The sequence below is a fragment of the Daphnia pulex genome, chromosome 5, assembly GCF_021134715.1.
Source record: "Daphnia pulex isolate KAP4 chromosome 5, ASM2113471v1".
In the NCBI taxonomy this organism is placed as follows: domain Eukaryota; kingdom Metazoa; phylum Arthropoda; class Branchiopoda; order Diplostraca; family Daphniidae; genus Daphnia; species Daphnia pulex.
In genome coordinates, this window is record NC_060021.1 from 6,288,941 (window position 1) to 6,316,772 (window position 27,832).

At 45.2% G+C, this 27,832-nt stretch overlaps 1 protein-coding gene across 4 annotated transcripts; it reads left to right on the top strand.

The window, feature by feature from the left end:
- Nucleotides 1–347: 347 nt before the first annotated feature.
- On the top strand, nucleotides 348–27,789 carry LOC124194945 (leukocyte tyrosine kinase receptor-like). Of its 4 annotated transcripts, none has more exons than XM_046589351.1 (24): nucleotides 348–352; nucleotides 8,430–8,612; nucleotides 13,735–13,768; nucleotides 13,920–14,038; nucleotides 19,315–19,519; nucleotides 19,732–19,862; nucleotides 20,195–20,329; nucleotides 20,412–20,473; nucleotides 20,699–20,923; nucleotides 21,035–21,210; nucleotides 21,488–21,582; nucleotides 21,708–21,737; nucleotides 21,895–21,933; nucleotides 22,011–22,170; nucleotides 22,261–22,624; nucleotides 22,706–22,880; nucleotides 23,068–23,508; nucleotides 23,602–23,706; nucleotides 23,785–23,983; nucleotides 24,141–24,240; nucleotides 24,337–24,531; nucleotides 24,623–24,813; nucleotides 24,899–25,298; nucleotides 25,376–27,789. In XM_046589351.1, the coding sequence occupies exons 2-24, from the start codon at nucleotides 8,492–8,494 to the stop codon at nucleotides 26,084–26,086; spliced, it is 4,413 nt and encodes a 1,470-aa protein (XP_046445307.1). In that variant the 5' UTR covers nucleotides 348–352; nucleotides 8,430–8,491; the 3' UTR covers nucleotides 26,087–27,789. The 4 variants fall into 4 exon arrangements, with proteins under 4 accessions (XP_046445307.1, XP_046445303.1, XP_046445304.1 ...); XM_046589347.1 differs by lacking the exon at nucleotides 348–352 and adding an exon at nucleotides 4,853–5,657; XM_046589348.1 differs by lacking the exons at nucleotides 348–352; nucleotides 8,430–8,612 and adding an exon at nucleotides 10,021–10,535 and having other exon boundaries at nucleotides 13,370–13,768.
- The last annotated feature ends 43 nt before the right edge of the window (nucleotides 27,790–27,832 follow it).

Genomic DNA, 27,832 nt, shown 5'->3' on the forward strand with positions numbered 1-27,832 from the left:
TGCGTTTCGTGTTGCGATCTGAAATAGTTGATCCGTATCGTTTTCCATCCAACGTTTGTGAAGATGTTATTCCATCTGGAAATGTGTTAGACTATCTCTTTCTTACTATCTTGAGATCTGAGTCATCTGACGCAGTGAAGACTTTACATTTCTAACGAAAACAGTGTGTGTGTATCCAATTCTAAATCTCTGGATTCCTGATTTTTTACGAAAAGACATGTTGTCAAACTGTTGCCGCCCTTTTCGACCATCGTCTAAATGTATCGAGCCCGGATTCACTTGGTGTCTACAGCCGTACACTGTTATTGGATTTAACAATTATCATATGGAGAACATGATAATTGGAAAAGAGGTATGTGAAAAGCTTGTAAATGTGTTAAGAGTCAACTTGTTATTCTGTCATGGTGATCGCATGTTGGGGATTCTGAAGTAATAGTTCAGAACAGCTATGACGTTATTGTAACTTCTGTTTCTTTTTGGGGATATTGTGATTTTTTGTCGCCTTTTCCGAGAACCCATGGCCCCCCGTTCTAATCGAAACCGAATGACGCACTCTCTTCTTCATGATAATTTCATTCGAATGTTGTTAGTCTTTTAAGAAATCTAATTAGTGGTTAGTTCTCTCTTTCCATAACTAAAACATGTCCACATTTACAATATCGCCATGGTTTTTCCAATCCAAGTGTAAAAAAACTGATTGCTGAAACCGTTCAAGCTAAAAGCGTTGGAAACATCAACTTACAAAACTTTGTCGTAGGGTTCTACGAAATGCGCAAATGTTTTTCACTGACTTTCTTTTTTTTTCTTTTATTTTGAATTCATCACTCTAATGTTGTAGAACGTATGTTAGGTATCTCCTGTTATCGATTTGAAATATGGCTTCTCTTTAGTAAAAAAAGAAACTGGAAGAAGAAGACGGAAGTGAAACGGGAAATCTTCTTTGACGTGAATGATAGCCCATCGTTTCCTGTCTTCGAATTCTGTTCCATAGTTTTCTTCTTGCGCATGTTTCGCTCTTATCTTTAGAAAGTAGCCAGTGTCACCGACGATTGTGAAAACTTTCAGGCGAAGAAATCAAAGAGACATATAATATCCATCCGGCAGGAAGAGAGAGAGAGAGGCAAAGAAAATCCAGGGGTGAGTCAAGCAGAGGACGGAACTCTGGGACGGAGTATGTGTCAAAATCACTGGAATGTCTAGCGATAGGAAATTGAAAAGATTTGCCATGGCCGTTAGATAGAGAAGAAACCTTTTAATCTCGCGTCTCCGGATGAAAAGCGGCAGCCAGATCTATCGTATACCATCCAACTTGATAACGCCCATTTCAGGTCGACCAAGATGGATTGGCACTCGGTGATATGCCAAAACAAGTCACCACTGAGGTCGAAGCTATCGATTCCGTGCCCCCTCTCCCAATTCATTCCGCCTTCTCTTTATATGCATAGACTGCAGGAAACACTTGCCTGGTCACGACATTGTTCATCGTCACAATGCCCAATCTCTAAATTGGGAATGATATCGAACTATTGAGCTTGATTTGGTTGGAGACAACCGGTTTCAATTGTTAACGTGATTCGGTCAAGTTACGTATACAAGTGTTTGCTAATGGGATCCTGTTCTTGTTATTCAAGAGGCTCTCGTTTATCGGTGGTTGAACAAGACTTTGTAAAGGGTTACGATTTGACGATAATATATATCGGTAGCATAGGGGTCTCAAGTAAAGTTCCAAAGGCCATTCAGCTATACTTCTTCCTCGTATTACAGTTCAGCGAAAACAAGAAAACAAAAAAGAAAATATGCCATCACCTGGGAGAACTCAACCATCAATGGCTGAGCAATCCCTAGATTCCCTGTCTATGTTACAGCACTTAAGTATTTGTGAAATCATAGATTCCTGTTATCGCAATATTTTTCTACCTCATGCTGAAATCATTCAAAATTGATGTTGGTGCGAATGTTGACGAAAAACCTAACAGGATTATTTTCAATTTTGCAATGACGTTCTCTGTAGACTTTACCCTACATTTGGACCATTAGTATCCCGGCGACTATCCGGTGATATTAATATAATTCCGGTCGAGTGGACGACCTGCCTCTGTGTACTTGTTTTTCCGCCCATTATGATTTATTTCTTTTATTCGTAGCCTACCTTTATATTATTTTCCGCATTTCCCCTTTTGCTAGAGGAAAATATCGCCTAGCGTTTACGTTATTCCGATGTTTTTTTTCATATCTATTAGAGCGCGACCTATTGGTTGGGAATAGGAATTTCATTACGGGTTATTCCGCATCAGACTTGTAAACATCCGCTCTGTACGCTCAGCACTGGGGAAGCTGAATGCATTTAGTCTGCCCACTTCACATTTGCCGTGTTTTTTTTTCTCCCCCCAACGAACCCGAAATAATCGATGAAAAACTAAGAAACAATTGGTAGGATTGTATAATCGGACTATGGATGGGCCGTGAGCGGGGGACGAAGCCACTGCAATTGGGGAAAGCCGGAAAGCTGTTGTATGAAAATTCGACAATTTCTATTCTTTGACATGGTGATTCAGTTTCGCTATCTGATTTCCTCTGAGAATAAAAAGAGTCAATCCTATCACGCAATAGAAAAGTGGAATAGCTTCCGTGGGATCCTATTTGGATGCTGGCCGACGACCTAGCTCTTCTATAAAGGCTTAGTTGCGGATGAGGTAGTTTCTGACACACTCTCTCCCCCGTGAAAATAACTATTATTGAGGTAATTTGCAACTGACTTTTGTACGAGGAAAGCGCAGTCGAGTGGATGACCACGTGATTTTGTTGCCAATTTGTGCCATTGTGTCGAGTCCGCTGGACGCGCCTGGCCACTCTCCAAATCATATCTTTGCCTCCTCGCTGTCTCGTAAAACCCTTTGACCCAGAAAGTGGAATATAAAAGAGGATGGCGGTCCGACGGAAAATCCGAGTAGCTTTTAGTTAAATTCAATTAGCCTTGCAATGATGGGAAATTATGTCCGGTCGCTAGGAGATGTGAGAGAAAAGGTCGGAGCTCTTCGTGTCATGTTAGTTTCGCCGCAACTATCACTTTTAGTTGCCATGATTTCGGAACACTGTAGACTGTTGCTGCGATCGATGGTCCTCTCGACGTGCCGTATATATTCTTTCGACCTTTTTCATCAAGATTTTATGTCTTACGGTCACGTACGGATCGCCGAGTAAATTTGCAGAAGATCTCACAGCTCGTGTCTTTGGCTTTATTTGCATTTGAGTTTTCCTCGGTTTTCCTTACAGATTTTTTTGGCAGTTTCATTTCCAACCTTAGAACTGAAACGCCTACAACTGACATGTTTTATTACCATTTTTATTGCGTTGGGATGGAGTTGATAAAACTTCAAAGAATATTCATGTCTTAACTTTCTCGCTCTCTCCCTCATGACCGCAAACATATTGCGCAATACTCGCCAGAGGGGGATAACTTTGAGGAATCTGATTCTGGATGATTCACGCCACTGTACTCTGAAGAATCGATTGTCTCTGAGCATCAGGAAAAAGAATATGTGTAATAACCAATCATGTCCGAGTTATACGACAGATATCCTTGGCTGTCTTTTTTCTATGAGGACGGATGACCTCCCTCCATCTATCTCATCCGCCTATCGATATATATAGATGTTGTTTTTATGCACTATCGGATCCGGTCGGCTCGCAGGCCACGGCTCGGGGCATTCCGGAGCGGAAATGTGCGTCTGACTTCATCCGTCTCTTCTTCTTTCTCTTTGGTCAATCTGATGGTCCATCGTCGAATGTTTTTTTTGCTTTTCTTTCTTTTCCTTTTTGGGTTGTTACTTTTATTATTTTTTTTTTTACTCGACGTTCGTGACGATTCAGTCTCATCGGTAAAAATAGATGATGCAATAACCATCTACAACAACAACAACCAAAGTTAAGGAACAGACTTGACTCGCATGGATAACGAGTTGCTGGCTGCAGTTGTACACTGCCGCACTGCACGTTCAATTACTAGCGTTTGACATCGCGGCAGTTGTAGTAGGTACGGTAGTAGTTTAGCTCGTGAGTCTAGGACGAACAACAACATCAAATGACATGGGCAAAGGATCCCGCCTCTTTTGATTGTTTTGATAGGGTTGTTACCAACTTCCAATAAGGAAAGGAACAGCGGGTGAACGGGAATACAAAGTTGGAGGATTTTCTGGAATTCGAAATCGATCGATAATAGTAAGCAAGTCATAATTGCTGATTGCAATCTAGAGCTTATCAACTGTGAGGGGGAGGATGGGGGGGGGACTCCTAATTTGCATCGCCATCTCCGGTTTGAATAGGCCGTTAAAGTCCTTTTGAATAAAGGCACGAGCTATATAGGCAACGGGCTCGGCTGTTTTTGTGTGCATTTGCAGCTCCTGTATAGACGATGAGCTACAGCCTAGTCCAGAAATATTCCTCCGGAAGGAACGAATAAAGAAGGGAAAGAATGGGCGGATCCGTAGTTGAAAGCGGATGCGTTGCCATCCTGATCAATCCATCGTTTTCGTCAACATCAAATAATGGATCCCGAAGAAAAAAAATGTGAAGAAAAGAGAACATGTTAGAACGACGTCGAATGAAGGAGGGGGTAGAGAGAGAGAGAGAAATTGATAGAGCCAAAAGTCAGTGCTGCGGAGTAGCGCCTGCGTAGTCCCGACTAAGCGGAACCAATAGAGACGGAACAAGAAGGACAGCAGCGTGCCAATGTGTTGATTTTTTTCCCCCTTTTTCTGTTTCTTTCTCTTCTTCTTTTTTCGAATCGTGTAAAATCCCTTCCTGCGCCAGTTGCAGACCAGAGCTTCTTGGTGTTAAGTCGCTCTTCCATCCGCTCCTCCACATCCACATGGAGCGTCGGCGGCGATTGCTCTTGTTTTGGCTTTTTGTTTCGACTGTGGTGATCCAAAGTCCGGATGGTGTCGGCTCCTGTTATTTGGGCACTTTTGCCGAATCGCTTCCGCGGACGGTCAACTGGCCGTCGGCATCGACATTCCTCGATCCTTGGCGTCAAATTGTGCCCTTTTTCTTTCATCCGCCGGAATTTTTGGACCGTTGGGCGAAGGCGGATTTCGCCCTGCTGCATGCCAGCCTCTCTCTGCCTTGTTCCGTCCTCCAACATCAGCCGGAAGTAGTTTTGTTGCCGGAAGCCTGGATTGAATTCCTCCCGGCGTTGGAGGATGGTGCTCGATATGCGGCGGTCGACCAGCAGCCGGCCCGTCCGTATTTCGACATGTGCGACCTGTTCGGCGCATCCAATATCAGTCGTGATTCAGTTCCAGGATGCCAAAATTGGCATCATCTAGAGGCGTGGAAACGTTTGCGGATCTTTTACGACATCCCGTCGCCCATCCGAGCGGCCGAGACCGCCACGGCGCATCGCCTACAGTGCGGTGAAAGTGAAAATAATAGTAATAGCAGCAGCAGCAGCACTAGTGGCGGTGGTGGTGGTAGTAATTCAACTTGGACTATCCCAGTGTCGTCTATGGTGAAACGATGGATGGCCGAACGGTCTCCCTGGACTAGATCCAATGCCACCATGCCTATAGCGATTGTTTCCAGGCATCAATCGTTTTACGGCCGGCATCACAGTTTACTATCCGTCCAGGCCGAATTGCATCTCACCTATTGGATGGATAGTGAGTAAAATAGTAATAACGCTTTTCGGGGGGTATCTTTTCTTTCCTTGTGGCGCTGCTGTGATCGAAAGCCGCGGGATAATTGGAATTACCTCAACGAATTGAGTGCGCTTCTTTTTTAAGAGCTTCCAGCGACTTCCGGTCTAGCTTCGATGGATCGGGTTTATATCTTTTTATCGCGGGTCGAAGAGTGCGGTTTCAGTATTTTCCACTGCAGCGCCGGAATCCAATAAATTTGAATAAAAGAATAATAAAAAAAATCAACATACACCCAAAGTGCTTTCAGTCGACTGAGTCAGTTTGGATTTTACCCGAATGAACTCGACGTCGATGGCGTTTGACGTGTTTGATTCCCGTTTTCCTTTACTCGTTCACGACTTGTGAATCTCAACCGCTCCTAAAGAAACGTTTGACGCCCTTTCGTTTTTACATCCCCAGCAAAACCAGAACGATAATAGTTGAGTCCAAAGTTAGTCCCCTCCGTGTGTGTACTCCTTACCGGCGTAGTATTCCGCGGAAAACGATTGAGAAAAATAAAGAATAAATATTCTATCCGTCACATCAATCACGCTTGACTGGGATCACTTTGGCTCGATTTTTCCCCTTTGCAAAAAAAACCCTAACAGCTTCACATCTAATATCTACGACTCGTTGAAATTTCTTCCTATTTCCCCCTCTCTCGTCGAGTGGTGCGTGTTGCGTGATCGCCCTTTCTCACTTCCCATTGTTGATCCGCCTTCTTTGGATGTTTGGGACTCGTCCGACAAACAGGTCACTCACTATAAGCAATCAAGTGAAACGCCTTGTTAAAGAAAAAAGCAAACTGGAACTAGTTTAAAAGACGAACGTTATTTCCCGCTGGAAAAAAAAAGAAAAGAATCCAATAGCTGGATATACCCAATAATAATCTTGTCGAGTTGGTGGATTCTATTTGGTATATGGGTCTTCTATTTTTTTTTTCCGCGTGTGTTATTACACGACAACGGAACATGTCTGTGGCAATCGGATTCCTTTTTTTGCGGCTATAGATGACCTTTTCTTTCCTACTACCCACACGAACAAAAACTATTGTGATAGATGTAATGCTCTTCCCCCGCTTTTGAATATGAATAAGGGGAGGGTAAACATTTCATGGATTCCTCACGTCTAGACTTTATTTTTGCACCCTGTAAGATGCAATCATAAATATTTGATCACATATATACGCAGGAAGCGGATTTAAAAATACTTTAGCGGGTTTAGTTGAATTGCAAAATTAATTGGGCATTTTTTTGTGCTTTTCATTTATTCGTAGTAGTGCACACAAGTATACCAATTCTTTCCGTCAAGATCTCCTTGGTTCTTCTTCTTTTGATTATGTTTTCGGTGGTCCGGCAAGAGATTCCTTGGGTCTTGTCCATTAGGGTCCGTCCGAAAGAACGAACGAAGAGATCCAGTTCGCCGCGTTCCTAATGACGCAGTCTGGTAGAGTTTCTTGGATACAAATAAAAAGGGGAAAAGAAAAGAAAATGGGTGGTGGTGGGGAGGAGGAGGGAAAAGGGTGGGGTGGGGGGGGGGATAAAAGTGATTAGTCGCGTTAGAGACAAGTCAGGCGCGCGTCACTAACGCTGGACTTGCCCCGCCACGCCTTAGATTCCTCCTATATAACAGTCTTCTATTCCCCCGTCCAATCAAAACCTACTTCAGCTTAAATTGATCATCGTCAAGCAAGGCTCGCCCTCCGCTCCATCCTCGCTACTCTCCCCACAACATTTACTCGAGCACTTGATTAGATGATTCTTATTGAAGACTTTGAAAGTCTCTGCGCAAAGCAGACGAAAATAAAAGTTTTGCAGACGACCTTTGGCTCCCTCCTTTTAGACCATCAAGGGACAATGAGGCGAGGATTTACTGTTGAAAAATAAAAGGAGGCGAATGCAATTGGGAATGAAATCATGTCTGAACGGATGAAGAGACGTGAGAGAACTGAGACTCGATTATTAGCGGTCGCAAAACGTTTTCTCTCTTTCTCAATGTGTCTAGTCTTTTTCTTTCTATAAGGTCGGCTCGCCTTCCGCATAAGAAAGTTGTCCTTCCTCCCTGTACCCCCCGGGGCCTTGTGTCATTTGAGCTAAGACAAATCGATCGTTTAAGGCGCGAGAAATTCATTCGGTTATGACCTTATAGTATTCACGATCGATATTATTAACGCCCTGCAAGTTGCCAATCACTGGAGACACATCAGCCACCGGTTGTGAGCCACAGAAAATTTACTTCGCTTTTTTAATTTCTGGGAAAGTTTTGAATAGGATTTTATTAAGCGCCAAATTGTCATGGACCGAGTTGTAAAAGTCTATAGAAAGAAAAACAAGTCGTACGATTTCTTTTACACCGCACCAACCCCCACCAAAAATGAATCGGCATGTTGCGTCAAAAGCAGTTTACATTGGTCTGGTCGATCCGGTCGTTCCGCTTCAACGCCAACGTCATTCCGGCCCCTTTCACCTTGGTAGGAACAAGAAAGAAACAGGGGGGAACAAATCTAATTTTCTCCATCGATTGTGCTGCTGACAGAAGCAGGTAAACCGTCGCCTTTATAATAGCTGACGAAGCGGACACAAAATAGGAAAGACAAGTGGAGATTTCGGTTCTGCCACTTTTCGTTTCGATAGTTAAAGGCGTTTCGGACTTGTAATCATCCGTCATCCCGACCGAGATGCAGTTTTGCCATTATAACCTCGACTGACTCACACACGACGCATTAAATGGCTTTTTTGTTTTATTCTTGTCCAGCTCGTTGCATCGTTCCGTGGCCGAAGGAAGACGGAGAAGATGCCACGACGGATCGGTTAGCGATGACTGCAGTGACGCCATCTGTTCACTATGGCGACGCCAGCAACCCATCCGCATCCAGCAGTGGCCGCGGAAGCAACAACACCCTGTGCCGTTTCCACCCACGGTGTCTCATGTGCTGCGGTAAGTTTCAGTCGACTAGTTTATTTGACCGAGCGAATTCAAAAAAAAAAAAAAATGATTGCAGCCCGCCATCATTTGATGCGAGCATAGTGTCTATACCCGCTAGCCTTTAATCAACTGCTCAATTCATCAAGTCCAAGTCCTACTACCCTTTCATACCCACATGACATTTGAGACACGTTCAAGCCTCTCTTCTAGTCGGACCACTGAATCGACTCGTTATATCACCGACGACATTTGCAAAAGAGACTCGTCGTTCTTTGACTAAATTTCCATTTTTTTTTCTCCGAACCGTCCACCCCCGCATACCTATTCGTGATGCTTGTCCTAGTTATGTCATTATGGACATGGTTCGCTCAATCAAAGAGTTTGTGTTTGCTCATCTAAATAACTTGAAATGAAACGGGGCGCAGAAATAATGATCGTGTAGGCTGTATACGTGTGCGTGTGTTTACATTTTGTGTGTGCAACTATAGCAGCGCCATCACCATCACCGAGCGTGAAAATGATCGTTTTTCAGTACGTGCTTGGTTTCTCTACCGATAGGTGGCGGGACGATGCAGAAGCAACGGCGGTTCAGTCACTACTCTCTCGACTCTTTTTTTTTATTTATTTTTATTTTCTTCTTTTTGCGTTTGGAAAAGGTCAAACTCATCTCTCTGAGGAGCAGAAGAAGATTATGGCCGTTGATGCGGATAAAGATAGATTGCGTTCGACTCTCTCTCTTACGGTTTGGTCAAGGCGAAATATCAGAACGTATTGCGTTTGTTAAACGGGTCCGCGTCATGGCGAATGGGGAGAAACATCTGGCGGTTCTGGCCGCCCAACGGAAAAGCGTGTGGCCATAGCCACAGGAAATTGTTTCATATCCTGGGAGACTAGACGAGTGTCTAGCGTGCATCACTGTAGAAAACTGCTGTGTAAACACATGACAGTGAAGTCACACCGCTGCTGCTGCTGTGTCGGCGCGCTATTTTATTTATTCATTTGGCCTTTCCCGGGATAGGTGTGTGACGTCTGCCCTTGTCTCCCCCTCCCCCCTCTGTGGTGTTGATCCAGGTGAAGTGAAGGGCGGCGGATTCGAAATGAGTCGATAAGGACACACGACCCTTAACTATCTCTCTCTCTCCCTCCCACTCTCTCCCCTGGTCTTTTTGTCCATTAGGAGGACTTGATGATTAGATGAGTCGGTCAACACACTTTGCGTCATCACGCAAGTCCCAGGCTCTCTCTCTCAGCTGATGTATTATGGATCCATCGGCATCCGGCGGATCTCGACTTGGAGTGACCTCTGTGATCGATCCGACGCACTAGCACGTCCTGTATTGCACCCTTGTGTCATAGCCGGCGACTGATTTTATTATATACCCCGACGCACACACACATGCACACACACTAGAGGCTAGCGTGTGTAGATCGTGAATTGCACGTTGGCAGCATCCCGCTAGGGGCGTCGCGAGCGCCCCCTTTTCTCTAGCAGTCGTTTGACGACTGCACAGTAGTTGGTCGGACGTCAGCCTTTGCCGAGCGCCACGTTTTTAGTTCTAACCTTTTTCTCTCCTCCTCCTCCTGCTCACGAATTGGAACGAGTGAGAGAGGACACCCCAAATCTTCCCCCCCCCCTAAAAAAAAAAAAACAAACAAAAAAAGTTGATCCCGAAATTTGAAAATCGACCGAATTTGTGGGCGTATCGTTTTTTTGTTTGTAAATTTTGTCTCTTCTACTAAAAAACAAAACAAAAGGAAGAACAGAAACTGTGTGTGTGTGTGTGTGTGTTTATCCGGCGGCATCAAACAGTTTTTTTTAATTTTTGATTCTTTTGGGTTGTTTTTGGGATTTGTTGTTTGTTTGTTGAAAGTGAAATTGCCGGCAGCGCCGGCGTGAATTAAGGAAATGACTGGACTTTTGATCCGGTTGCCGTGGTAAGTTGTAACTATTTCAGAAATTAGTTAGTAAGTATGTTAGTTTGTACCGTCAATTTGTACTGATGATCCAGTCCAGTGCTTCTTCGCTGCCTGCCTTGAATTGAGCCAATAAAATGGCAGTGGGGGGAGGGGAGGGCGGAAGAGGGGGGAAATTACTTAATAGATAATAGGTGAGGTTGATGCTATATAAGGAGAGAAGCCCTATAGCTTTGTTATTAGTGTTATTGTTTTGGAGGGTGCGTATAATGATGGTAAACAGAGCTATAGGAGTAGTCTGTGTGAGCTTGTTTCGTGTTTGCCTCGGCCAGGAGGCAAGGGAAATGATGGCGGACTCTGGCGGTACAGCGGGGCTGCTGCGTGAGTGATATAGGCGTGACACACGGCCTGTTGGCTGTCTGTAATGCTCCCTAATGGGTCGGCTGATTGTAAATATAGAACCAAGGCGGCGCACCAAATGCTCGACTTGTCTTTTACCTTGAGATCCAGCGACTTTTTTTTCAGCTCTGTGCGGTCATCCGTCGTCCGACATCATTTCATTGGCAAATGGAATTAGTTTCTACTTTTTTTTGGAAATCCAAAAATATCTAATTTAAATTCGGCAAATGAGAATTGATTTTTTACCTCGCCTCATCACTCGGTTCAATTAGCGATTGCTGGAAGCAGGGCGATAGTGTGGGGGCGTCCAACAAGAGCCCTGCGAAGCATACATCCGACTAGGCGCATACGACGGATCCTATTACCTCCACTCTTGAATCATCAAATTACTGCCATTTTTTTTTTAAGCGGGAAATTCGAAATTCCTTTTTTTAAATTTTATTTTATAAAAGGAAAAGATGGTCCAGTCATGGACGCTGGCCTCGGCAAAAGATTTTTTTGGTTGGGGTGGTAAACCGACGGCTCTTTGCCAAGTCTGTCCGGAGAGTCTATACGACGACGCCTAGTACTTGGGGTCTGTGTGTGTGTCTGTGTGTGGGTTCAGTCCCGAAATATATATTTACTCTCAGGGAACGAACGAGGCCAAACGACGATTTTGTTGTTGTTTTGTCGCAGCAGGAGAGAGCACACCCGCGCTGAAGAAAGTCGTTTTATTATTATTATTTTTTCCTTTCGAATTACGTCAATGGGAGGAAAAAGACGAAAAAAAAAGAGGGGTGGAAAATAATTATTTGCTCCCGCGCCACCCGAAATTGAGGGACGAAGGAATTCAAGCGTGAAAACCGATTGAACTTTTGTATTTTATTTTATTTTTTATTTTTTTCCTTTTGCTTTCGCTCATCAAAATGTGTTTGCGGTTGTCTCCCTCAGTCATGTGGACGGAGTAGAAGAGGAATTATATCTGCATATACCCCCCCCCCGCACCTTATATTCTTATTCTTCCTATACAACTCGACTAAAACGAAAATCCTGGGAAGAGATATCGTAGTGTACGCTAAGCCCCGCCTCGTTGCCCCATCAATTCAACTCCGCCTCCTCCTCCCTCTCTTTTTCCTTCTCACATAATAGTATACTACTATCCCCCCTCTACACATATAATACAAGCGCGCCGCTAGAGCTCCAACATCCCTTACCCCACCCAAAAAGCGGGCGAATCAATACTCTCTCTTCCTACTCCGGCAGCATATAGCATCTCTCTCTCTCTTTCCTCTACCAAAGATATGGGCAAATTCCTTTTTCCATTTCCACCCACAATCTTCTCTCTCTTTTTCTGACTTCTCGTCCACTTTGGCAAGTTGGAAATATACTCGACTCACAGGTTGTCATAAACATGGTGGCCAAAACATCCCAGTCGATTATTTAGGAGCTGAAGTTTTTAGGCCTATGCTGGGCTTGTAGTAACGAAACAATAACCTAACGTCCTTGGACATACTTGGGGTGGGCTATGTCAGACTTGTTAGCCGACTCAGACTTTGTCTCTCGTGTGATGGCCATTCATTGTTATTAAAGAGAGGGGACAGTCCACACATACTTTTGTTTTTTCTCCCGTGTTTACGTGAAAATGGTGGTCGTCGGTCTGAGGTGGTGTAGATAATCCATCTTATTTCTATACCCTTTCGAGTACGTATAGGGCTGGGGTGCGTTCGCGGGACGAAACCAAAATCAATAATGGCGCCTCTACATGACTCGCACTCTTCGTTTTTTTCCCTTCCGCTTTCCTTTTTATTTTTATTTTCTCTCATTCATTTTATTATTATCATCATCATTGGAGATATTTTTTTTTTGTTTTTTTTTCCTGAAAAATATTTTTGCTTGCCTTATACATATATATATGCTTATGAGAGAGAAAAAAAGAAGGAGGAGGAATCGTCTTTATTCTTTTTTATCGATCCTATTAAGTGTCGTCGTTCTTTGTCGTTCTTCTATTCTCCGGGAGATTCGTTTTTTCTACTTTCTACTTGCTATAGCCTAGCGGCGGTGGCGGCCTCGATCCTCCGCGTGCCCCAGACTCCTTGGATCGATATCGAAATCTGATGCCCATTTACTTGCACTACGTGTTGTACTAGAGAAAAGAGCTCTGGCATTCCATCATATTCGCGTCGATATTTATTTATGTTGGAGAGAGAGAGAAGGGCGACGCATCCCTATATAGTGTCAAATAACCAGAAACTGGTGGTGATGGGGGGGACTAGAAGCTCTAGCTATAGCTGGGACGAGGTTCACGTGCGGATTATATGGACTGGACTGGATCAATTTCAGATGATAAATGACGATATTGATCTGGAGTTTATCGAGCGGCTCGACCACTTGTTTCTTATATGATGATTACATACACTGGTCGTATATATACAGATTGTTATAACCTGCGTGTCTGTGTGTCTTGTGCAATATGTAAGCGGACAGGTTATTACCAGCTCCCGGCGGTCGTAAGAGTCGAGAGAGAGAGAGTTTAAAAAAAGAAGAAGAAGAAGAGAGAAGAGACTGAAAAGCCGACGCTTCGGTCCGTCCGTCCGTCCGTCCGTCTTTTCCCTTCCTTCCTTCCTCCTCCTATCCACCACATTTCGTTATATACCTATCGATCGGCCAATGACGCGCCAGCGGCAGTCGTTGCTGCAGCAGCTGATGGTGATGGTGGTGGTGACTGCTCAAGTGACACTGATGTTGATGCTGACAACGTCCGTTTTCCCTTGCGACACTGCTGCTGCTGCTGCTGCTGGACCACCCTGGTCATCTTTGGCCACTGGCCCTTCCGATCATGCAGGTCTTTACTGCGACTTTGAAGATCAACAGTGCAGGTAAGCAGCCCGGCATCCCAATGTCCGGTCGTGAATTTCAAAAAAAAAAGTCAATTTGCTTGTCGCCAATCGATGGCGACACACTTGAGCTGATTGCATTGGTTCCATTTCTGATGATGATGATGTGTGTGTGTCTGTTGGTTCTTTACAGATGGCAATGGTCGCGCTTCGTCCGGCGAGCAGCTACCGAAATCAACGCCACCATCTACTCGGCTCCTGATCCGGCCATGATTAGCGGTCCGCTAGACGACGCTGATGGCAGACCCACAGGTACACACAAGGCCCCGCTAATTCTCCGACATTAACTTTTTCTTCTTCTTTTTCTTCTTCTTGTGTGACACAATCAAACGGCTGATTGAACTGGCTCGAGGGAGAAGAAAGACAGAAAGAAAGAATCTTTGCCTGATATATTCTTCATATAAAACGCCACAATTGACTGAGTGTGACGCACACGAGCAAATATAGGCCCTTTTTGTATGTGAGCTCGCAGATATTGGAGAAAACGGGGGGCCAATATTTGAACGACACTCGTCCAATGAGATGCTATTGGTCATACATATACATACGCACTACTGTAGAGATATTACATGAATAATGGAGCTGCTGCTGGATGGGAACCGATGGCAGGGAAAAGAGCGAGGGAGCTCGCACAGCGCCGATGAGATTCTTCATCATATTCCCACTTTCCGATGCCCATTTGGCTCTCGGCTTCTTTTTCTTTTTCTTTTTATTGTTTGTGTGTGTGTGTGCCCTTTCTGCTGGCGTCGTTGGGAGGAAATTGGCGCTGGTGGCCATCGATCCTAAATCGCCCGAGTCGTGGAAACAAATGGAGGCTAACTGCGTAAGCAGGTCGTTTCCCCATCGTTGACAAGGGAATAAGGGGCCCGTAATATCTGGTGACAAACAGGACGGAACAGATGAATAAGAACAAGTCACGACGACTCTCGTCGGGTTTGCGACAAAGTGAATTATAGACGCACTGTAAAAGAATAGAGAAAGCCGGGCAGATTTGGAAAGGCGACTAGTAGCTAGTAGCTAGTAGCTCAATAATATCTTTCTTCTTCCTTCCACACACACACACACCCTGGCAGTCTTTGGCTGGTATTAATATTGCTGTTTAGATATTGAATTTTAGTAGTATACTAGCTCAACTTCTTCTTCTTCTTCTTTATCCGGTGTTAAATGTCATTTCAAATCTCCTTGTGGCCAATGCCCGGGCTCTTTTGAATGTCAACGACCAGCCAGCCAAAACTTTTGAGGTTGCTGTGTATAGCTGCCAGTCATCGTCTAAATGGCAACTGCATTTGGACTACGACTACTTCTACTACTACTACAAGTTAGTAGACGTGCTGCTCTCCTCCACCCGCGTAATAGACTCGGTATACACGACGACGTTGAAGTCAAACTGGCTAACGCCAAAAGGAGAACAAATACACAAAACGAAAGGGGCGTAGGGGGCGTAGGAGGAGGCCGAATAGGCAAAGAGATTGAATGTCAAAAACTCATTTCCGTAAATGTTGGGCTGGTTCTATTGTGTGTGCCGGTAACTTGCGACCCAACATGCGAACACGATGACGGCCGCGCTACAAGATATTACAAGTGCATTATTATTATTATTATTCGGCCGTAGGAGGAGCGACTGACTCTTTTGTCAAATGATTTACAATTAGTTTTTTTTTATTTATTTTGAAATGTGGGGGGAAAAAGGAGCTGGGTGAAAGAGTCAATAAACAAGAGAGAATGGCACCCCCTGTCTAAAGATGAAAAAGGCCTTTTTTTTAATTAAATGCTATCGTCAAATCCATTGGCGTGGATGTATTTATTTGGCTGTGGGGTGCCATCAACAGTTGAGCTCCTACAGGGACGACCGTTGCCTCTTTTCTTCTTCTTCTTCGTTTTTTTAAATGGTGCTAATGAAGTATGTAATAACGTTGTTGATGTGATGTGTTGTCTTGTTTGGGTTCTGTCAGCCCCGCTGAGACGTTTGTGTTTGGGGCGCCTTTTGAAAGCTGTCGATTCAAAACGAGGAGCCTGCTGCCTGGCAACTAAACTCGTCCTTTTATGATTATTTTCCAAAGGAACTTTTAAGGAGCGCGCCAGTAGCTGCTGCCCTTTCTTTCTCTCTTTCTGCCCATCTTCTCATTTTTATTCTCGGAATGGAACTGTTATTGGATTCACGTTGTTGTTGTTGTTGTTTGTTATTGGCTCCCCCCTTTTCATCACCAACCCCCCTCTTTTTCGGGTGGGATGAATATCTACTATACCCCCGTCTTATAGCGTGGGCAACAGCCGGGCAGCAATGGCAGATGTGTGTCTTGGCTCCGACATCTCTCGAGCTCATCCAACCGTGTGTGTGTGTGTGTCTATATAAAATGAAACTGGGCCCGGCCGTGTGTGTGTGTGTATATGTACACTGCATACATAATGATTCGTGCATTAGCCACCCAACGCCTCAGCTTTTCTCTTTTATTATTCAAAATCCCCGCTCGGTCCCTTCCTGGAAAACAAATCTATAGATTTTCCAACCTTTTGATTTCAGGCACAGGGAGGAAATAAATCTACCCGCCGGCTAGATATTGTCCAGGACGATCCTAATCGTCACGTCCTACAATATCGGCCCCACTTTGTTGTGTTCAGCCCATACATTTGGCCACCGTTAAATTAGAATTAGGAGCAGCCGAGAAAATAACCCAACTAATTTCGAGCTGTAGATGACATGCCATTTGTGATGATAGCCAATTCCCTCTCTCCACACTCCCGAGTGGCTAATTAGAAATCCTGCGTCTGTCGGTCTTGTTGTGGTCATATTTGTTTGTAGGGCCTGCCGTCGCTCGCTAATTTTGCATCAGTGCACTTTATGCCGTAGGCTTCTTGTTTTCTAATCCCCCCTCGAGCGCCAAATTGACATAATGCCAATCTTACGCGGTGCAGCGGTCGGGAATTTTTCCCGACTTTCTGTTCTTCCCCTGTCCGTGATGATATCACTGCCCGAGTCGATCAATCTATTATTGGACCAGCTGCCGTACCACCAGCTCATGTCGCCAGGCCTTTTATTTTTCGACAAGAAAAAATGAAATCCGCTAGAGTGGGAGGGCAATTCAAATGAGATCTCTTGGAATTGCCACTATATTTGGGGGGGACTAGGATCGAAGTGAATGTAGGCGGGAATCGAATAAATTGCGTAGGAACGTTGCTGAGGGGAAACCTCCAATTGCGGATAGGCTCAAATTGCCACATAATGGGGTTTCAGTTGATCTCATTGGAACATTTCATTCCGGTTGAACCGAGGCCGCAAACGGAAAGTGTGGGCCCATCCCCCCCTCCGTAAATGGAACTCTCATCAAAGCGGTGTATATATGGAAACCTCTATTCTCTTCTCACTGCTCTGGAAATCAAAGTTTCTTTTGAGCAACTTATATCGTCGAACCATCACAGCAGAGGGGGGGGGGAAGTTGAACGTTTGCCCTCATCCAACTGTAGAGAATTAAATGACGAAATGGAAAAAGAAAATGATGATGATATTCTTTTGCCATCTTTATTTAACCGTTGAACCATTTTCTCCCTCCTCTTGTAACGTGTATGGGGTGGGGCCCGGGATGTTGGTCGTGTAACGGGAATGTTCCGGGGGGAGAGACGGGAAGAAAAAAAAGTTGTAGTCGGTGTGTGTGTGAATCTACTACTAATACACTACATGGAAATACTATAAGGGCAAAAGGCACAGCTATAGCGGAAAAGGTTTTCAACCCCCCCAGCGCAGCCCAGCACGACGCAGGCCGGGGATATATATTCTCTTAGGGTTCGGAAACTCTGGTTTTTATCAGCGAGTTATAATGGATGAGATGCAGCTGTTTGAAGTTTCGTAACTCGAAATATTTTTTCTTTTTCTCGCCTTGTGTTTTATTTCTGTCTGCAGAAAATTTAGCCTGCGGGAGGCGAGAACATTTTTATCACGGCGACATTTCCAACGTGACAAATCTTTCCACTTTTTTTCTCTCTTTCTAGCCGTGAAAAATGCGCCAAAAAAAGTTTTTTGTAAAAATGTATATTCCATTTTTTCTTCTTCTTTGGCCTTTCGTTCAATCTATCAATAGCCTTGCACACACTCACACACGCGTGCATCCATAGTAGTTTTGGGTGAAAGGGGTATATAGATCTGGAGAGTAGAGAGAGATGAGACTGGTGGCACCACGCAGTTATACTTTGGGTTCTTTTCACTTTAAGCCGAGGACGCCGGGTATTATATCGTGGCTCAAAAAGTAGTTGACGGATCTCTCTCTCTCTCGGTAGTGGTGGTGGTGTACATATCCGAATGCAGCCGAGCGACGACCCCGCAAAAGAGAAGAAAAAAAAAGTTGTTACACTTGGATTGTTGCCTATTATTCCCACATGCACTACATACATGTATATACGACGCTTGCCGAAACGAGGAACGCTGAATATTTTCCCGACAAAGTGACGAGACATTGTTATTTGCAGCTCCCCTTCTCGCGTATATAGTGTGTGCACGCGCGCTTACTCAAATGATATCATCACTGTGACGAGAAAGAAGAAGAAGAAGATTGTCTGCACCAGACTATAAGGATGATGAAAAGCGATTACTAATCATCTAGATGTATATACTTATACCAGGGAGAGAGATGTGTGTGTGTAGACGAGGATTGTCGTTATCTTCTGTCATTCTTGCCTGTCATCCCCTTTTAATATTCGCGGGGGTTATTCACAGCTCTGCAATCCTTTGACGGAAAATAAACTATACAAGGAGGGGGACAAAAATAAGAAATCCTCGTCGGAGTAAAAGAAGAAGGAGCAACCTTGGCAACTGATCCCTTGTCTGGGAGAGCTGTCTTTTCTACATAGCTGCTGCCCTTCTCTCTTGTGCGAGGGGGAGTGTGTACGCTCCCGATTATTGATTTTCTGATTCGGCACACACAGCCTCAGAGTTATAGGAGGCTGGCGGACTCCCCCCTCGTAATGTGTGTGCGTTTCTGGGTCCTCGGCGGATGGGTTGGATGTCTGCTAGGCTTGTGGGAACTGCTCTAACGCTATTGACGAAAGCTGTGCACTTTGATATCTCTGGCAAGGACGAGGAGTGTGTCTATCTAGACACACGTCGATAATAAGAGGATTTTCCGAGAGACAATCGGCAGATGATCACGGGTGACCTACATGCTGGGCGCGGCCATTCTCAGGCCCAAAGTTCAAACCGGTCCGAGTTATAGTAGACGTGTCTAGTAGTTTCTACCTCGAGGATATGCACCGCAAGAAGCTTTACGCAATAGGAAAAAGATGGCGGGAGGTTCGTTGTCTCTTTGATGATTGGAGGGGGGCCTATATCTACGCTGCTGGTGTGGCTTACACACGCAATGTAATTGCCGACGACTCAATAGACGTTGTTAAGAGAGAAGAAAGTTCTATTTTTTTTGTCGAGTGTGTGGGTGTGTGCAAAGTCCAATTAAGTGGGCGGCCATGATAGGCCGCATTGATGGGGTGGCTTTGAATGGAAAATTAAAACTTTTGATGTTTGTTTGTTTTTATGTTTTTAAAAGGTCACTTTCTGTACGTGGCCGGAGCGATGGACAACCCGAAGGCGATTGAATTGTCCTCTCCGTGGTATCAAGAATCGGGTCCTTATTGCAAACTCTCGGTGGCCCTGCACATGAACAACATGGAGGACGGCAACTTGAAGATCGTCGTCGAGACCCGCAATCACACGTGGGTCATCGTCGAGACCCTCGGCAACGGCCTTCGAGAGTGAGTTGAGATTTATATATTTAAGATGGCATCTAACTTTAATATCAGCCATTATCTTTGGCCATATAAAAAAAAGTACTGGCACATGACGGGGCAGCAGCCCAGCCCAAGGATCGGATGATTTCTGATATTAACGTTCGTCTTTTGACATTTGTTGTTTTGTTTTTTGTTTGAACCAATTTGATTTATGTACGATCCGTGCGCTGCGCCAGGTGGAGGACGCTGACTCAAAGCGTAGGAAGGATCAGCCAACCTTTCCGGCTCAAGTTGGAGTTTACCGAAGGGAAAAAGATCCCGTCCCACGCAGCAGTCGATAACATCCGCCTCCTCTCTTGTCTTACAGGTCTGCCATTTCCCAGCAATGCACCAGTTTTCGGCTGAGGGGGGGGGGGATGTATCTTTTCCTTACTTTATCGTGTTTCTCTCTCTGTCTTGTGTTGTGTATGATTACTCCCACACCCTATTGGTTATTTCGTTCTTGGGGACCATATTTCACTCTCTCGTAACACTCCAAACGACGTTATTATTGCGACTTTTTGTTTTTCTTCCATTTCCGTCTGAGTACGTCGTAGAGAGAGACCCACATATTCCCATTCCGTTGGGTGACGTCAATCGTTTCATGTTGCTCTTTGTTGATTTGAAAAACAAAATTTCATTTGGGTCATTGGTAATTAGAAATCCCGCCCAATGGCCACTGCGATTCGGCCAAACGAGCGTTCCGCTGCGATGATGGGCGCTGTCTACCCCGTGACCAGGTCTGCGACATCAGCAAGGATTGCCCAGGCGGCGAGGATGAAGACCAAGATTGCGGTATGGGATGCGGCCTTGTATTTTTAATTCAACGTGATCCATGAGTCTGGCAATGAAATGATTTTTTTCTCGATTTATTCAGACCAAGTTTTGGAAGGATCGCGGTGCGATTTCGAACGGGGCTGGTGCGGATGGGTGAACATGGTAAGTCCCTTCCACCCACATTTTATTTTCAAAAAACAAAATCTAATAACGAATATTTAAAAAAGAATTGTATAATCAAATATGAAGTTTGGCCTGTTGTTCGATTGACGCGTTCGATGAAGCGCAGGATCATTCGAACCTTCCGTCATTTGATCCTTCGTATTTTTTCTGCTCTTTTTCTTTTTATATTGGGGGCTGGTTATGTGCACTTGTTGTTAAAAATAGCTTCGCGACGATCTGGATTGGAGGCGACACAATGGGTCGACACCGACCCCGCAAACTGGGCCGGGTCACGACAATACTTACAAGAACAGCACGGGCATGTACGTCTATGTTGACATGTCGGAAACGAGACAGCTGGGAAATGCGGCCGTCCTTCAGAGCACTCGATTCCCGCCCCCGCCAAAGTACCACAGCAATCCGGCCTCACCTTACTTCAATTCGTGTCAGGTACAGCCCAGCTAAAAAGACCCGCCGTTTTGTGGGACGAGATTAGATCCATGTCTCTGCCCGTCTGCCGCCCTTTTTCTCATTTCCTGATGGATTCTCCACTAATTCCAGATCCGATTCTTCTATCACCTGTACGGCCCACACATTGGAGATTTGGTGGTGCGCATCGTCGAAGAAGATCCGCGCTACGGACGCGACAACAAATCGACCGACATTTGGCGAGAGTCGCGCAATTTGGGCGACTTGTGGCGCCGGGCAGCCGTCCCTCTGCCGCCCATCAAAAACTGGTAAAGGCATTTTCCTTTTTTCTCCTTTTCGAGATAAAGCGCAACGTGATCCATCCACCATTGGCCGACATTCAATGTGGGCCAGGAAGAAGAAGAACAGTCTGTCAACCGGAAGAGGCTCGTTACTTTTATATCTTTCCATTTATAAGCCCATTAATACTTGTGTGCTGCGCTGATGCTCTTCCTGCAGCTGGAAAATGAAATTTTGTTTTCATTTTCATTTCCCAACGGATCCTATCCTCATCTTCTTTTCTTTTTTGCCCGTCCTCCCATTCAGGTACACGATTCAATTCATCGGTAAAAGGGGCATCCGCTTTCGGGGCGATACGGCCATCGACGACATTTCCCTCAGTCCGGAATGTTCCGGTGTTGGTACGTTAATAAGGAAGACTTGGTTATCACTCATTCAATTCCCCAGTAGCTGCTGCTGCGCTTCTTTTATTGCCTTCCATTTTCGATGAATTAATTTTTCCTTTTTTTTCTCCTTGTCATTCCAGGCGTTCCGAAAAATGAGACGGCCGGTTGGCGTAAGTATTTGCATCCTTTCACATTTCTTTTTTGAATGTCATCAAAATTGATAATTGCATTCCCCGGTCTGTTAAATTTGAATTCACCATTCATTCCGACTGTTTTTCTTTTTTATTTTGGGGCTTTGATTTTTTTTTCTATTCCGGTTCCCAACAGCACCGGATCCGGCTCATTACGACGAACCCAAATTCATTCGTGAGTCATTTTTAAAAAAGGAATTTAAAAATAAACTTGGAAATGTATGTAAAATACAACCTCTGACGATTCAACAGGTTACACATTGACGAGCTGCGGAGCCAAAGGCCGGATGGGTCCTCATCAGAATCAATGCACCAACGCCTACCAGGATTCCGTGACTCAAGTCCAGGTGCTCAGCCAGGGCCGTTTGTCAGGCGTTCAAGTCTGGACGGCTCCCGTGACTGGACTGTACACGTAAGTCCAGAATTTCACTCTCATTCCGATCTCTGTGTGTATATGACGATGAGAATCTGAGTTGACGATATAAATATGGCGCGCCAACAGGATCATCGCCAAGGGGGCCAGCGGTGGATTGGGTCCGAGTTCATCCGGATCGCCCGGTCTGGCGGGTTACGGTGCCCGAGTCCGTGCCGTTTTCCCTTTTACCGCTGGGACGCAAATTTACTTTCTAGTCGGCCAAGAAGGAGTGGCCGCCATTCGGGACAAACCCAAGGATCACTACAATCGCAATTCAAGCGAATCGGGTGGTGCTGCTGCTGCTGCCGGAGCCGGTCCTTCCGGCTCATCCAACGGTGAAATGCGACGAGGCGGAGCATTGGAAAGAGTCCGCGGTTTGCACAACGCATCCAACGGGGTCCACGGATCGGGAAACGGGGGTGGAGGAGGCGGAGCCACGTTCGTCTTCCAGGTCCGTCTCTTATTACGGACAATTGAATCGATTTAATTATACAGGTGTAAAATCTATTCCTGGTCTCTCTGTGTGGTACAGATGGACAGTCAAGGAATTCCGATCCCGCTGATGGTGGCGGCAGGTGGCGGCGGAATAGCCGCCATTGGCCGCTTCAGCCCGCGTCCGGCTGATCTTTCGCTGGTCCAGGGCAAAGGATTTAACAGTTTCCTCTCTCGTCCAGGAATGTCAGGCCAGGGCAGCTATAAAGGAGCCGGTAAAAACCTTTTTTCTCTTTTCTTTTTGTGTGTCTCCTGAATATTTAATCCGCCAGATGGAGTGGGATGTAACCCCCTGGCTGGCTCCATTGTTGTGCGCTGCGAAAATCTTTTGCATAAACGATGAGGGCGAGTGCGCATTCATTTGAATAATTCACCTACTGATCCTTTTGACACACACACAAGGCGGCGGGGGCGGATGGAATGGCAGCGCCGAGACGGAGGCTTTTGGCTTCTCGTTACTGGAAGGCGGATTGGGCGGATTGTCGTGTAATCCCAAAGCTGAATGGCCAACCTACGGCGGATTCGGTGGAGGCGGTGGCGGCTGCACCAACGGCGAAGGGGGCGGCGGTGGTGGATACAATGGCGGCAACGCCGCCGGCAATTCCAGCGGAGAAGGTGGATACTCGTTCGTTTCACTCGTGGCCATCGAGCGGCTGACGGATGTGGAAGAAGGTCAGAATGCCGGGCCCGGCTCGCTGGACATCATGCCGGCCATCCCGGAAGGATGCGGATGCGAGCAGCTCTGCATCGTTCTCGATCCATCGCTGGAAGAGAAACAATGCGTCTGTCCGCTCGTTTCCGGAAGCGAATGGCCCAACGAGGATAACGTCACAAAATGCGCCGGTATACTTTCTCCCACCCCACCACGTCCATTCTGTTATGTGTTTGGCCATTCAAATCCGCATTCATCCGGAATATGTTATATTTTGACGACAGGTTTTAACGTGGAAGCCAGCTGGTTAGGTACTCCGCATCTGGTCGGCACCGTCACGGCCGCCATCGTGATTTTTGTCGTCTTCAGCATCATCTGCTTTTGTCTCTGTAAGTTGCTTATAGTTTCGATTCAATCCCGCCCCGTTCCGCCATTAACCATTTCGGCTGTGCAATCCCTGCGATCAGATACTCGATATCAACGTCAACAATTGGCCGCTTTACGGCGCAAAGCCATGGCGGCTCCCGAGCTGCAACTGAGCCGATTGCGTGGACCTTCATCCTCGATGGTCTCGGAATACAATCCCAACTACGAATTCGGTTCCGGCGCTCCTTGTTCCGTCCAGGGTCTCAAGGAAATCCCTCGCGAGAACTTGAGACTCGTCAGGTTAGTAGACGACTCAGACACACACACACAAAATGTGATTTGATTCCATCCCCCAGCTCTCTCTATACCACAGCTATATACCACGTACTGTATACAAGTAATTGATTTTCAATTGAAAACTTTTCCTCCCCCCCACTCCATGTATGACGTCTTTTAGAGCTTTGGGACAGGGAGCCTTCGGCGAAGTTTATCAGGGCTACTTGCGTCATGTCGCCGGGGATACAGTCGAGATGCCGGTCGCCGTCAAGGTTCTCCAGGTAGGGAAAAACTAAATCAACAAATAACAAAATAAATCTGGGGGGTTTCAATTTTTATCGATACTTTTATTTTTTATTTTATTTTTTTATTGGCAGACATTACCAGAACTTTCTTCCAATCAAACGGAAATGGATTTCCTGATGGAGGCCATAATAATGTCGAAATTTCATCACGCCAATATCGTCCATTTTATTGGCATTTGCTTCGATAAACATCCGAGATTTATTGTATTGGAATTGTTGTCCGGCGGCGATCTCAAGACTTTCCTCAGAGAATCCCGGCCTAAACCGGTAAATTCAATTGAATTGATTTATTATTTTATTTTTTCAAAAATTTCGTTTGGAAATGAAAAAAAATTAAATAATTTCTTTGGTTTCCTAGGAACGCCCATCGACGCTGACGATGAGAGACTTGCTGAAATGCGCCCTGGACGTGGCTAAAGGATGTCGTTACCTGGAAGAAAATCATTTCATTCATCGCGATATCGCCGCCCGGAATTGTTTGCTGACGACCAAAGGACCCGGCCGAGTCGTCAAAATCGCCGATTTCGGCATGTCGAGAGACATCTACCGGTAAACAACAAATCGATTGGCCTCCCAACATTTGATCGGATGAAAGAAAATCAAGTTGTAAAACCTTTTATCTAATTTTCGATAGAGCGGATTACTATCGCAAAGGAGGCAAGGCCATGCTGCCCGTCAAATGGATGCCACCGGAAGCATTTTTGGAAGGCGTTTTCACGTCGAAAACGGACGTTTGGTCGTTTGGTGTCCTGTTGTGGGAAGTCATGTCATTAGGGTACATGCCCTATCCGGGTCGAGGCAACCAGGAGGTGATGCAGTTGGTCACCAGTGGCGGACGTCTAGAAGCTCCGCCAGGCTGTCCCGGTCCCGTCTACAGGATCATGGTCCACTGCTGGCACACGAATCCGGAAGAGAGACCTTCATTCGTCACTGTCCTAGAGCGGATCGGCTATTGTATGCAAGATCCTGATGTGCTGGCCATGCCCATCCCCGTCTTCCAGAGGCCACTCTCACAGGAGCGAGACACCACAGTGGTAATAATATTAATTCCACCATTTTCCATCCATCTTTCTTCTTTTATTTAAATCCTTTTTCTTTTAAAAAATATTAGGTAAGACCTCCTACCGGATCCGACACGGCCGATTGCCTACGGGTATTGCGTCCTCGCACGAGCAGCGGTAATCTGCTGGCCGGCACGACAATGAACGCCGGCGGAGCCGCTGGTCCGTCATCTTCAACGAATGCCAGCGACTATTTGATTCCATTGAGCAATCACCGTTCATCCAGCGCGGATTTGGCGGCTGCCGATTCAAGCGGAAGTGTCGGTGACGTTGGCGGTGGTGGCGGTGGTGGCGCAAGGCGTCCATCCGGATCGGATCAATGCGGCTACTGGGAGACGTCGTTCACCCGCGAAGGAGTCAAAGCCATCGCCCGAGGAGAGGTTGTCCCAGAGAGCAACGGAAGCGCCGGCAACCTGAGCCTTGGAGATTTGAGGTCGGCCAGCACCAAGCGACGCTCCAAGGGTTACGCCACCGTGCCGACTTTCGAGGCGCCCAATCTGAGCCAATCGCAGTCGAGTCAGCCATTGCTGGGCACGCCTCCCGATTCGCCAGCGGCCACAGACGACGACCCGGCCCTAACTGAAATGTCCGGCAACGGAGGAGGAGGAGGCCCTCTGGATGCGTCCACATTGTGTCGGCAGTCGTACGCCAACGTCCGCATCGCCAATCCATCGGCAGCCGGAAGCACCGGCACTCCATCACGCACCACTCCGCCAACGAAAGCCGAACGCTCCGTCAAACAGAATGAAATCAGCTGTTGAACGATATTTTTGATTTGACATGAATTGAATTATTTTAAAAAAGGGGAAAACAAAAAAAGTGTAGCTAAAAGCTGCACTCTATCGTGATACATTAAAGTCAAATTAAAATAATTAATTGTTAAGAAAACATTTAAAAAAAAACTCAAATAAAAATTTACCCGTAATAAAATTAAAGAAGAAGAAGAAAAAGAAAACTGCTCATGAGCTACAACCGGTGATGTGGTATTATCTGGTTTCTTTATCTTTTCTTTTTATCTTTTTGTTATCAAATTTACAACAAAAAAGGAGAAAAAAAAATAATCATTTTTCTATTCATTAAAAATTGTTTTAATTTGCCAATGGGGGGAGATAAAAAGGATGGAACGGGGCAATCAAGTCGATCTTGGATCCTTTTGAATTAAGAATTATCGACCGGAAAAAAAATCACAACTTACCAACGGATAATTCATTGTATGTCTTTGGAATGTTTGTAGATCCCTTGGTTATTATTACGGTCGTTGCAGGAGTTGTTGTGTCCGGTTAGATCTTGTTTTTCCTTTTATTTATTTTTATTGCATTGTCTTATCCGGCCAAGGACCCCGTTGTCTCCGATTACTCTGACTTGTCACTTCCTTTTTAAGTTTCTTAACGATATAGAAGGTCGTGACGTGTGTGGTGTTTCTCTCTCTCTCTCTTTCTCTGTGTGTGTGTGTGTATGTTTCATTTTTGTTTCGTTTCTGTCTGGGCCATCGGGTAGACGGCCCTCGAAAACTTTCTCTCTCTCGATCCATTCAAAGGAACGTCTCCCGCAAAGACGCCCGGATAAAGAAAACAAATTTTGTATTATATAAAAATTACGAGTCGGTGTATATGAATTGCTCAGCTCTTTTATTATGTATTTGATCACACATTTTCTCCTTCTGTCTCCCCCCTCTCCCAAAACGAAGAAGAATAAGTATCGGGCCAGGAAAAATATTAACAAAAAGAAAATCTTGTTTTAAATGTGATTGTGTGTGCGTCTCTCGGTGTCTGCGTATATCTCAATGGTGTGTCTGTAGCTTCTTCCACTTGTGTTTACGCCATCTAGCGGTCACCCGTTGTACCCCGTTCTTGGTTTTTCTTTTATTTATTTTTTGGGTTGGCAACGGAAGAGAAAAACATCACACAGACACCAGTTGCGGATTGTGAAATTTTATTTTATATAGGGGGGTTGTTGTCCGGCCCGGATCGGCTATAAAACATACACGCACACTGACATGTATGTGTTTATGTATCAACAACCAAAAAACAAAAAAAAAAAAAAACATGGTTATAATTCATAAAAAAACTAAATGATGATTTTCAAAAGTCGAAAATATCTCGACTTATGATGTAATGTAATATTATATATTCTTGTTGTTTGTACAAATCAGTGACACGTTTCGCGGGTTTTGTCTGGGCCGTGAATCATTTTTTACAATATTTCATACATACACACATACACATAACAGAACACAACATATTATACAATATACATATACAGAAAATGGAAATGATTACAGTGAAAAACTAAACAAAAAAAAAGAGAAAAGTTGAATGTGTGTATTTGTCCGTTTTCTAAACGAATCGTGTCACGCACATTGTCTTTTCGTGAATCGTGTGTACAATTTCCCAAAAATTAATCTGATAACAAAAAAAAAAAGGAAATCTGCCGATGTCTATAAAATAAAATATCTGGAAAGCTGGGTATATCAATCAAATTGGCTGCAAAGAGAAAATGCGAATAAT